Below are 11,799 nucleotides of genomic sequence, written 5' to 3'. Positions count from 1 at the left end.
GCTCACTTCCCATTGGCTGAGCAAATGACACTGGACGGTGGCGCCAACTGCTGGAACCTTCCCCAAAGCTAAGAGGGAGGGAATCTGGCGAATTTACAAAATCGGGCATGAATTTACCGGAAAATTGGCACGTTCTAGACTAAAACAAAACAATTTTTGCGTGCTTTAGCTTTCCGTTCGAGTTTGAGGTTTGTTTTGATCTGCTTTTGCTCAGATTTCATTGCCACTTTCATTGAATATTTGTCGTTGATTGTATGCCAAGATCAATGTTTTGCAAAACAAAGCCTCTGTGATCTTTCCTCTGTTGCGCGGCTCCATTTTCACTGCTGGCTCTCGAGAAAACGCAAGTTTCGTCTCATGAGAGGGTTAACACTTTCGCCCATTGATGCAGATCCCGTGCCTGCGTTTCGCGACCTTTTCCTGTCCAGCGAACTGAGCAGCATGGAAGCCCTGATTCCGGTGATCAACAAGCTGCAGGACGTTTTCAACACCGTCGGAGCCGATTCGATCCAGCTTCCGCAAATCGTGGTTGTTGGAACCCAGGTGGGATTCGAGAAACAAATCATCTTCTTCGCTTATTAATTAATTTGTTTGCAGAGCTCCGGCAAAAGTTCCGTCATCGAGAGTTTAGTCGGAAGGTCATTCTTGCCGAGAGGAACGGGCATCGTGACCCGGAGACCTTTGATCTTGCAACTGGTCTACACCCCTAAGGATGACATGACATACCGCTCAAAGGAAGAGGGTCGGTAGAAAATTTCATGAAATAATTAAAATCAATCCATAAAATAAATGGAAATAAATTTTTCCGCTAGGAACTCTGACCCTCGAAGAGTGGGGAAAATTCCTCCACACAAAGGACAAAGTTTACACGGACTTTGAGGAAATCCGGAAAGAGATTGACAATGAGACGGACCGCATTGCAGGAAGCAAGAAAGGAATCTCGGTCGAACCGATCAGACTGAAAATTTTCTCAAACAGGGTCGTCAACTTGACACTCGTTGACCTCCCCGGTCTAACCAAAGTAACAAATTTAGTTAAAAGATGATCTGCAGAATTGTAATTTTGAAAATTCATTTGATTCGAAAAGGTTCCTGTCGGAGAGCAGCCTGAAGACATCGAAGCTCAGATAAAGGACCTTGTTCTCCAAATGATCTGCAACCCGAACTCGATCATCCTTGCTGTAGCCACCGCCAACACAGACATGGCCACCGCCGAGAGTGTCAAACTTGCCAGAGAAGTTGACCCTGACGGCAGGAGGACCCTGGCCGTCCTGACTAAGCTCGACTTGATGGACGCTGGTCCGTTTATAATTTAAAAAAAAAAAATAACAAGAGATTTTAATACAAAATTTGTATCAGGAACTGATGCCATTGATATTTTGTGTGGAAGAGTGATTCCCGTCAAGCTCGGAATCATTGGAGTGGTCAACAGATCGCAGCAGGACATAATGAACTGCAAAGTATTTTTTGTTAAAATTAATTCTGAATTAAATTTGACACAAATTTTTAGCCCATTAAAGACGCTTTGAAAGACGAAGCCTCTTTTCTGCAAAGGAAGTACCCGACTCTGGCCAACAGAAATGGCACTCCGTATTTGGCCAAAACTCTGAACCGCCTGCTCATGCATTACATTAGAGACTGTCTTCCTGATTTAAAAGTAATTCGAGTAATTTTTAAAGTTTTTTTTTTAATCAATTTTCTTTCAGGCCAGAGTGAATGGTATGGTTTCTCAAGTGCAGAGTGTTTTGAATTCGTATGGAGAAGACGTGGCCGACAAAAGCCAAACTCTTCTGCAGATAATTACAAAGTTTGCTTCGGCCTATTGTTGCACCATCGAAGGAACGTCCAGAAACATTGAGACAACAGAACTGTAATAAATTTTGCCTTTTTTTTTGCAATTTTTGTTAAAATTCGATTCAGGTGTGGAGGTGCGAGAATTTGCTACATCTTCCACGAAACATTCGGACGAACTTTGGATTCAATCCATCCTCTGACCGGCCTGACCAAGATGGACATTTTGACTGCCATCCACAACGCCACTGGCCCTAGACCGGCTCTCTTTGTCCCCGAGGTTTGTTTCTCTTTTCAGATTTAAACATATTTTGAGTGAGAGAAATGTGCAGGTTTCATTCGAACTGCTGGTGAAGCGTCAAATCCGGCGGTTGGAGGAGCCGTCGCTGCGGTGTGTGGAGTTGGTCCACGAGGAGATGCAGCGCATCATCCAGCACTGCGGCAACGAGGTGCAGCAGGAAATGCTGCGCTTCCCAAAGCTCTACGAGAAAATCGTCGATGTTGTCACCCAGTTGCTGCGGAGAAGACTGCCAACCACAAATGCAATGGTAGATTGAGATAATTATTTATTCTTTGTCTAATAAAAAAGGTGTTTCAGATTGAAAACATTGTGGCCATCGAGAGTGCCTACATCAACACCAAACACCCTGATTTCCACCAAGACGCAGCTTTGGTCACTTCGTTGTTGAAAAGTGCTGTCGACGAAAGGGGAATGAATAGACCTGCAAACAGGAGAAACATTTCGCGCGGCTTGACTGTTGTCCCTGGAAGCCAAGAAGTTCCAAAAGTATTCTCAATTGACTCGATAAATTTCTTAAACCATTTTTTTTATGCAGAACGCGATGAAAGTGAACGGAGATTTGAATGACACTGGTTTGGCAAGGATTTTGGACAATGACTCGAACGAATACTCGGCGGCCAACCAGACAATGGACATGCGCCAGCCTCTGACTCCACAGAAGCCAGTCAATTTGCTTCCGGAAGTTCCGTCGCAAACCAGCAGCCGGAAACTCTCCGATCGGGAACAGAGAGATTGCGACGTCATTGGTGCGATTTTATTTTAAGACCATTTTCTAAATAATTTAAATAATTAGTTAATTTATTTAATTAATTAAATATAAATAAATTTTTGTGTAAATTTTATAGAACATCTGATCAAGTCGTACTTCTACATTGTGCGCAAATCGATTCAGGACAGCGTGCCCAAGGCTGTGATGCACTTCTTGGTCAACTTTGTTAAAGATAATCTGCAATCCGAGCTGGTGGCTCATTTGTACAAGTCTGACCACGCCGAGCAGCTGCTCAATGAATCTGAGCACATCGCTCGGCAGCGCAAAGAGGCAGCAGACATGCTCAAGGTCCAAGTTTTGGTCAAAATAATTAAATTTTTCTAATGCTTGGTAATTTTGAAACAGGCGCTGCAGAAGGCGAGTCTCATCCTCAGCGAGATCAGGGAAACGCACATGTGGTAGAAATGCAAGTTATGAGTATTGAAAACTGAAAACCATTATTATTTTAGCGTTGAATAGACTTTTTGAATAAAAGATTGATTAAACAACAAAGAAAATAATTTGTAATTCGTAATTACAAATGATTTTATTTCTTAATTGGCTCTCTGGTTTAAGAAAACAAAATACACAGTTTGGTAGGTGCTGAAAGTTTATTTGGTGATTACACAAATCTTGTTGTTCTTGTGACAAATAATGAAGTCAGCTACTATAAGCATATATAGATCACAATAAGCAGAATACTCGTTACTTGACATGGTTTTTGCAAAAATGCAGCTTTTCCAATTCAGTTCTAGGGGTTGCACATATTAACTCCGCCCAAGCTTATGAATGCGTTAATTTTTTTCATGATAATTGAGCATCAAAGCGTAAATCTCACAAATCGTGGCTGCGCCACACTGCACTTCGAGAAAGGGTTGCTGCTCTACAGAATCGAATCGAACATTAGCACCGAATCGAACAAACGAAAGTATTTATACAAAAATATACCAAAAGTAGGCATGACCAGAATAATATTAAGTGCATCAGTTGACAATGTTACGATAACAGGGTAAAAAGAAAGAGCCACGCGCCCTTTGTGGATCAAAATCTAATAAATTAAGGAGTGTCGAAGGAATGCATAAAAAGCCAAAGCGTGTGCTCTCTCATCACTTGCTTTACTCTTGGGGCTGTTCCTCGACAGCTTTCTCCTCCTTCTTGGGCTCCTCGTCGTCGTCCAGGATGATTTCCTCTGGGTCCGGCGCCCTCGGCAAAAACTCATCTTCGGGGTACATCTTGCAAAAGATCTCCTTAGCCTGCATTGGAACCAAAACAAAATTACAAAATTAATCGTCTCTGAAATAAATACAGACCTGCTTGATGGCAAAATCAAAGTCAAGATCTAGATCAGGGCCCGAGGTGAGGAACAAGTTCGACGGTGTGTTGGCACCAAGATCACAGGTGGAGGTGTCGTTCATGTTGAAAAACATGGACCAGACGAGATTCGGCTTTGACTCGCAGCCGTCCCCGGGGAAGTTGAGCAGCTTTTTGGCCACCGGCATCAGATCTTCCTCGGCACTTCCTTTCTGCTTGGTCGTCATGTGAACCATGTCTAGACCCACGCACGTCAGAATTAATCTCATCTAACTTTGGAACAACTCACAAAGTCCTGAGGGACAAGCGTGCGTCAGAGATCCAACCTCGATAATCGTCACAGGATCCGAGTTTTCCTCCGAAGGGGGAAACTCGAGAAGGGTCAGGTGCTCTTTTTCGGCCGGCAAAATGGAGCTGTTTGAAAAGAACAAAAAAAAATTGATTAATTTTATAATTTTGAATTAAATAACGGTACCCGTCAATCACAAAGACTGCTCTGGACATTCCAGGGGAATTTTCAGGCAGAAACGAGTTCGGGGCGTAATCGAGCCCCATCACAAGATAATTGGTCTTCAGATTCTCTCCGTCCGAGTGGATCGCCCGCAGCACATTGTCAGACCCAACGACCAGCGCCTCGGCCCCTCGCTTCAGGTGATAAAGCCCCCCAAACACAGCACACAACCTATTTAACAATTTAAAGAAAATTTCAGAGCAAAACTACAACACACATAGGATCATGTTTTAAAATTTATAATTTTTAAGTGCATTAAATGGACGATGAAGATTTTTCCAGTTAATTTCATTATTATTTTATCAAAGTAACGAAACTGTTTAAGGCACGTTTTATTTTATTTTGACCAACCGCTTTTGACAAGAAGTGGCTGGTGTAGCAGGAGAGAAGTTAAATTCCCATAAAAATAGCTCGGAAAACCACGTTTTTTACACTTCGAACAAGAATATCTCAAAAAGGAAAAGAGGAAATCTTATCATTTTTTTATATGTTGAGTAAAACTAAATTAAGTCAACTTTTGGATATTTTCAAATTTAAAAAAAATCATATCCCAGGTATTTTGGCAGATTAATTAAATATTTAGGTTTCAAAAGGTGACCTTGAAAATTGACCTTTGACCTTGGTTACTGTTGCAAATTTGTAGGGCATTTCATTCCTGACAATTTAGATGACTGAGGAATATGAGCTATCTTTACCAGGAGCTGAGATATTATCAATTTTAAAAATCCCCTTAAAAAAATCAAATTTTGAGCCCCATAGTAAAGTATGCAAATTTCATACTTGTCCATAATTCTTGCCAATTATTGTCAAAATCTGTTGAACCCATGCCAAAAGAGTGTGTCAGAATAGAATAAAAAGTTCCTAACAAAACACCAACCAATGATCTGAAATTGAAATTAATTTGCAACGTGGAGTTATGAAAAAATTAATAAATCGGGATGATTGAAAAGTCGAACCTGCAAAAGGCCTGAGGAATTTCGCCACTGCCGTACATGGGCCACAAGAAAGGCGTGTTTCCGTAGCGGCCGAGGCTGAGCAGAAACTTCTGGGTGCGGGCCATGCCCTCGATGCAGGGCGTGTCCTCGGTGGCCATCGCGATTGCGTACAACACGTAGTGCATCAGGTTGTCAGTCAAGTTCTTGCCCTTGAGGAAGTCCAAGAAGGTCTGCGTTTCATGTTCTGCAATTCGATTATAGTAAAGAAAATCTTTTTATTTTTAGAAAAGTGCCTTTGAGTTTGTCCGGGTTGCTCTCGTACTCGGTGCACTCCTGCAGCAGGTTCATCAGCATGCGCTTCTCGACGACCGAGATGTTCTGCGTGGAGAAGACGTCGGCGCGCGAGCATGGCACCGGGGTCAGTTTGCCGTCGTGCCAGGTCACCACGCGGCTCACGTTGCGGAACTCGGTGTAGCGCGCGATGTTGGACGAGATCAAGAGCTCGACGAGCGCCCCTCGCGAGTACAGCAGCTTCGGCGCCAGGTCGATGTTGAACTTCCTGTACAGCTTCTTCACCTCCTCCTGGCTCCACGCCTTCTTCCCCTCCTCGCCGGAACTCTCAACATGCCTGGAAATTTAAACTTAAGAATAAAAAAAAGAGGAATAATTTTGAAGTTTCGATGGGAATTTTCTGTCCAAAATCAACAGATTTAAATTGAATGTAAAAAGATTTCGCTTAAATTTGTTGAAAATGTTATTCTTTAATGAGTAATTTTTAGCTTTATTTTTAAAATCTTATTAATTAAAAAATGGAAAAATTGAAAAAATTAGCAAATTTTTTCTATTTTGAAAAGTTTCAACTTTAAATGTTTTAAATATTCCGGGCTTGATAAAATTTAAATTGATGTTTAATCATTTGATCGGAATGTGGGTTGGCCTTGGAAAGGTGCGAGAGTGAGTCATACTCAGGGACGTGCCACTGCTCCTTGACGTTGGTGGCCGTGGGCGGGTTGAGCACCCTCATGCGGACGGCGGTCTCGCCGGCGTCCAGCTGCGGACTGGCCGCGCACTCGGTCTCGTCCTTGGGCTTCTGGCAGTCGTTGACCCACTGCTGGAGGCCGTCGAAGTTGAACGAGGCCCACAGGCCGCCATAGTACTCGTTGCTGCAAAATCAACCACGTCGATTAATTCACTCGAATTCGACACGCTTCGGCGCACGCACGTACCTGTCCAGGTGCAACACCCTCTTGCCGACGCGGCTCGCGGCCGCGGCCAAAATCGACTCGGTCATTCCTGCGTGCCGAAAATTAAACAATTAAGAATAATAGTGCCGAATGCATAAAAGGTGGAAAATTTAATTGCAAACCTGTGCCGACGACGATGACGTCGTACTCCTTCGGAAACTCGTCGCCCATTTCTCTCGATAATTAGCCCAATTCGGCAGAAGAAGACTCTATTCGGCGGGAGGCTCGTTCGGCGGCCGAGACGAACGAATGCGGCGGAATTGCTATCTCGGTCGGGCCCTTAAAAGTTTAAATTCCCAAAGTCGGCTCTTTTATTGCTGCGATTTGATGGTGGTGAATCGAGACACTGCCGGAAGCGCCACTGACGGCACTGACGGCAGCGCCGCCAACCTCCGAGCAACACCCAAGTGGACCTTTTTGCAGGTCACGTGACCGCACTTGCTGCACTCGCCAAAACCGGTCGGAACAGGCACAGAACTGCTTGACGATTCGGGAGAACTTTTTTTCTTAAAAGTTTTTCTTCCAAGTTGTGCGTCCGTGCAGAGAGGAAGGCAAGAAAGGAACACATTCCATTGTAATTCGAACTGCCTTCTTATTTGGTCGCTGCGAGCGAGTCTCACTCAGAATGCCGGTGAGTCATCTTATTTGTCATTCGACTATGCAGTTGTTCAGCCAGGCGCACTTGAAAAATCATAGAGTAAATCAAATGCTGACAATAATAATACGTACGAGGAGGAGTTGGACTGGAGCCGCATCTTGAGAGGCGCCGACAAAATCACTGACCTTCTGCACACAATTGGGTGACTTTTTCCAACTTTTTCTTTCCTATATCAAATATCAACAAGCAACATTACAATGATGTTTTTTTAATTTTTCAGCTAGAAGTTGTTTAGTGTGTTCGTTTTTAAGTTAATTCTCAAGTTAATTGTTGTACAGAAATTAATTAATATTTCTATCAATTCCGCATAATAAAGAGGTTTTTTTTAACGATTTTAACTTCAATTATTACAAAATTTGATTAAAAATTAAATATCAAATTACTTTACTGTTATTTAATCCGATCTAATCAGTTGAAGAATTCAAATATTGAGAGCTTAAATTTTTTTTACAAAACACTTTTTTGTAATCTTGTCTAATATGCAGTTTTTTTTTTTTTATTAAACACAATCTCATATTTTAGTTAAAAGAAAATTACTTTTATTTTGCAAAAAATGAACAGTTGTTTTGCTGTATTCGCATATTTTGATATTGTAAATTGAATAAATTACAACAAATTAATTTTATTTATTATTTTAGGTTTCACGAGATGAAAAGTGGACGCAGGTCAGCCATGGGCAGCCTTCTCATTTGGATGTGTTTTTTTTTCAACGTCCCATTTCCTGCTGCACTGAACGCCACCAAAGTTCTCATCGGCCGGAGATTTCAACTCTCGAAATTTTGCTCAAGAGAAATCGCCCTGCGCCCTGGCAGGCGCATGGCACCTCTCGCTCACTGTCGGCCCAGGTCGTATCCTGAAAGGTGCTGATCAGACCTTTTATTCGTTCAACCTTTTGGGTGCGGACAACAAAAACCGCTTTGACCCGGAGAGGTGTTGGTACGCGACCTTCACAGACGCATCCTCCCTCACCTGCTTGGCCAAAGGCGAAGGTTAATTTGGCCAAAAATTTGTTCCGGGCGGATGTTCATCATTTGAGAAATCTCTTTCGTCAACGCATAAAAACAGAGCAAAGGAGTTTCTTCCAGGGAGAAGCCTTTATTGGCAGGGTTTATTTGGAAAACCTCTTGCTGAGATCTGCGGTTGATCTAATGGTGTGCTCTTGGGGCAAACAGCAGATGATGCAGCGCATGTGAGAAATTTGCATTTTTCACTGGTAAGACCATACACATTTTTGCAAGTTTATTGATCCGGAAATTTAAAACTACTATTTAAAAATTATTTCGTTGAAATACATATCTTTTCCGTCAACATTATATTATATGATTTTCGAGATCTGCAAATTGCTTTATTTCATTTCTAGATCAATTAAAACCATTAAAATTATTTATAATTGTGATTAGGATTATTTAAAATATGGAAATGAAAGAAAAGATCTGTTGTGTAATTTCAAATTATTAATTTGTGACCAATTATTAATTCGAACCAACATATTTTGGCTTTATATGGTCATCTATTTTAGTATCAAAACAGTAATTTATATTTAATGTTGAGCAGAAGTTTCAAATTATTTGTGTTTTCATTACACCATTTCTATAATATACAAAAAATAAGTTAGTGCAAATTTTATTTCAGCAATTTAGTGCAATCTGAAAGAAAGATCCGTCCTGTCCATCGTCCTGGGTGTTCACGGGTATCAAAAGTAATACACTCGATGTAAATGCAAAACTGACAAGATTTAAAAGATCATCGCTGTCGTAAAATTGGCCAACGCCACTTTGGGCGTAAAAAGGGTGTCTTTACCGGTGTCATCGTCCTCGAAATCAAAGAACTCTGACCAGCAGCGGACGACCTTGTTGCCTTCACCAAAGCAAATTTTGAGAAAAGAATTTTAGCTGAAAAAGATCAAAGAGGTCCTGGCTTTTTTCTGGCAGTACCACCAACAACTTGCACCGAGACTGCAAAATGCTTACCCTCGCTGAGGAGGGAAAATTTATTCGTCTGCCGATAGATTTGTTTGCATCAGGTAAAAATCACAAATTTCAAATTGAAGTTCTTATTAGTTTTGGCATTTGTCTATTGAGGACTTAAGCGTTCTTTTCACTATATTGAAACAATTTCAACTTAAAGAAATGAGTAAATTTTGCTATTTCAAACATACATTACTTCTTCAAAAGTGCGGAATGAACTCAATTTTTTCTTATGCATGATCTTCTAGGCTATAATTTGAGAAGAATTAATTGTTTAGAGGAGAAAGAGTTTGGAGCTGGCAAGGTTGGACGCTTTTTGCTTGCCCGATATAAGCGGATCAACCTGAGAAGGGCGCCAATTTAACCTTGCTCTCGGCCACCTTCGAGCAGCAGTCCCTGCAGGATTCGTCCTAATGGAGAGACCTAGCTGCGTCCTGCCGACAGAACACCCGCTCTTCTGCTTTCTTTCAGCCGGCCATGCATCCTGGCTGGCGAAGCTGCCAAGTATGCCGCATGACGTTGAGTACCCTGAGAAGAACATTTTATGCTCTTTGAAGCCATAGCGAGGTTCATCACGAACAAGTCAGACACCTCCTCAAGATTTTCGACCTTTCCTCATGCAACCATTTTATGGCGAATTTGAGATAAAGCTGAATAAATTTGAATTCTTTTATTAATTTCTAATTTGCAATTTTGTTTTTTGCCAAGAATTTTTAAATTTCTTACAAATGTCGTCTACCTTTGTAAAATTCAAACTGAAAAGCGTTTGATTTTATCTGGTCATAAAAGGTTATGTATCATGATGTCTTTTTTGTAAGGATAAATGGAAAAAAAGTTGCAATTTTAATTATAATAAAATATATAATGGTTCAATTGCATAAAACTGAAGTGTTTTTTATGGATAGTATATAGTGGATGATCTTTTAAATAAACAATTTATTTTATTTTTAATAGTATTTTTAGTTAAAATAATTTGAATTTAATATATTATAAAGAAAATTAACAGTAAAAATATTTATTCTCATTATTCTTTTAACTTTTTTGTTTCATTAATAATTTCATTTTTAGCTTTCAAACTTATTTTAAACATTTTTTATGTCCATATAATTATTCAATTATAGAAATAACGTGATAAATGACGCGTCCGAGCCGTGTCGAATTGGGCTGAATTTCCGCAAAGTGAAAATCAGACTAATCAGAGCAGTTTCCAAGGTCAAAAGTATTTGATTTCACTCCGAATTACATTATTTGATGAATTTCGCCGCAAGGAGCGTTGCGGCCGGTTTTTTAATTCGGTTTTTAACAGAAAATTCCAAATTAAATTTCGTTTCTGCGGTGGATATTATTATTTTTTCATACTGAAGTAGCAATTAAATCGAAATTTGCAGAAAAATCACGGTTTCGTGCGAGAAAATCCGCAAGCAAAATAGTCGTAAGAATTGAAAACCGGTTGGCCGAAACAAGAAAAACCGGAGCGCGAAAAAACTGGCTCGCGGCTGCAGCGCCTCCAGGCCTCATAGCTCCGTAAGATATTGTGCCGTGCATAAGTGCCATTGTCGCCCCCCGAGCTTTTTTCGTTGATTTTCACTCAATGTCCAAGATAACCAAAGAGAAAGTGCCTGCGAGCGAGGGAGGTAGGTCGATTGTTTTTTTTATAAAAAAATCTGCATGTTTTAACCGAAATTTGTATAAAATTTGCGCGACTTTTCGGGAGGACGAAAAATGGCGATTCGTTCATGCTCCATGCGGTCTCTATTTTATTTGATTTCGTGTTTCAAGCGTGAATCTATATTGAAAATTAATTGAATATTCATCGTTGAAATAGATTTTTCTTGTTAAAAATTTAATTGTTATGTACGATTTTCCGAGATTTGATCACCATTCGGAGATTTAATTTACGAATCCGTGTGTACTTTGAAAAAAACTAAACTGCAGAATGCAGAAATTCCTTTGGGTAGACGAAATGAAACAGATTTATTTCGTGTTTAAACACGCAGCGTTGGTCGCGCGGGAGGGGAGAGAGGATTTGGAAAACGGAGTTCCAGAGCGCGAAACGGGTCTGATCTTGTCGGCTGTGGCTCGGCGTCACCCCCGCGCGGCAAAACGAAATTGCAGAACCGAGGTGGAGGCAAAACGTTTGTCCCACATTACGCAATTTAATTAACGTTTAATGAAAATCGAGTTCATTGAGGCACGAGGAATTCCATCTTCAAGAGAAAGTGAATTATTATTTTAGTCATTTTAGTATAACTTTCAAACTTATTTTCAATTAAAACAAGTCAAAATTTGGGGATTCACCTGAATTGTTGTGATTGGAAGGGTCACATATTTTGC

At 40.7% G+C, this 11,799-nt stretch overlaps 2 protein-coding genes and 1 long non-coding RNA gene across 4 annotated transcripts; 2 read left to right on the top strand and 1 right to left on the bottom strand.

The window, feature by feature from the left end:
- The first annotated feature begins 207 nt into the window (after positions 1-207).
- On the top strand, positions 208-3,368 carry LOC132204086 (dynamin-1-like protein). The gene is made up of 13 exons (XM_059632342.1): positions 208-543; positions 598-742; positions 813-1,021; positions 1,088-1,298; positions 1,359-1,459; positions 1,510-1,656; positions 1,706-1,869; positions 1,920-2,070; positions 2,123-2,338; positions 2,389-2,577; positions 2,627-2,837; positions 2,937-3,148; positions 3,206-3,368. The coding sequence occupies exons 1-13, from the start codon at positions 358-360 to the stop codon at positions 3,260-3,262; spliced, it is 2,199 nt and encodes a 732-aa protein (XP_059488325.1). The 5' UTR covers positions 208-357; the 3' UTR covers positions 3,263-3,368.
- Positions 3,369-3,414: 46 nt separating this feature from the next.
- LOC132204087 (rab proteins geranylgeranyltransferase component A 1) lies at positions 3,415-7,205 on the bottom strand. Its single transcript, XM_059632343.1, has 9 exons — positions 6,963-7,205; positions 6,823-6,889; positions 6,562-6,759; positions 5,887-6,224; positions 5,618-5,837; positions 4,626-4,832; positions 4,440-4,564; positions 4,150-4,388; positions 3,415-4,092 (listed from the first exon to the last, which is right to left on the bottom strand). Exons 1-9 carry the CDS (start codon positions 7,009-7,011, stop codon positions 3,955-3,957), a joined length of 1,581 nt encoding a protein of 526 aa, XP_059488326.1. The 5' UTR covers positions 7,012-7,205; the 3' UTR covers positions 3,415-3,954.
- Positions 6,561-10,271, top strand: LOC132204090 (uncharacterized). Of its 2 annotated transcripts, XR_009442509.1 has the most exons (5): positions 6,561-7,471; positions 7,537-7,640; positions 8,137-8,711; positions 9,131-9,521; positions 9,714-10,271. It is a non-coding gene; the product is annotated as an uncharacterized LOC132204090 (long non-coding RNA). The 2 variants fall into 2 exon arrangements; XR_009442508.1 differs by lacking the exon at positions 6,561-7,471 and having other exon boundaries at positions 7,490-7,640.
- The last annotated feature ends 1,528 nt before the right edge of the window (positions 10,272-11,799 follow it).

Source organism: Neocloeon triangulifer, unplaced genomic scaffold (assembly GCF_031216515.1).
Source record: "Neocloeon triangulifer isolate White Clay Creek 2 clone unplaced genomic scaffold, ASM3121651v1 ptg000020l, whole genome shotgun sequence".
Lineage (NCBI taxonomy): Eukaryota > Metazoa > Arthropoda > Insecta > Ephemeroptera > Baetidae > Neocloeon > Neocloeon triangulifer.
The sequence above is the reverse complement of the archived record's forward strand: the minus strand, read 5'-3'. Positions and strand labels throughout refer to the sequence as shown.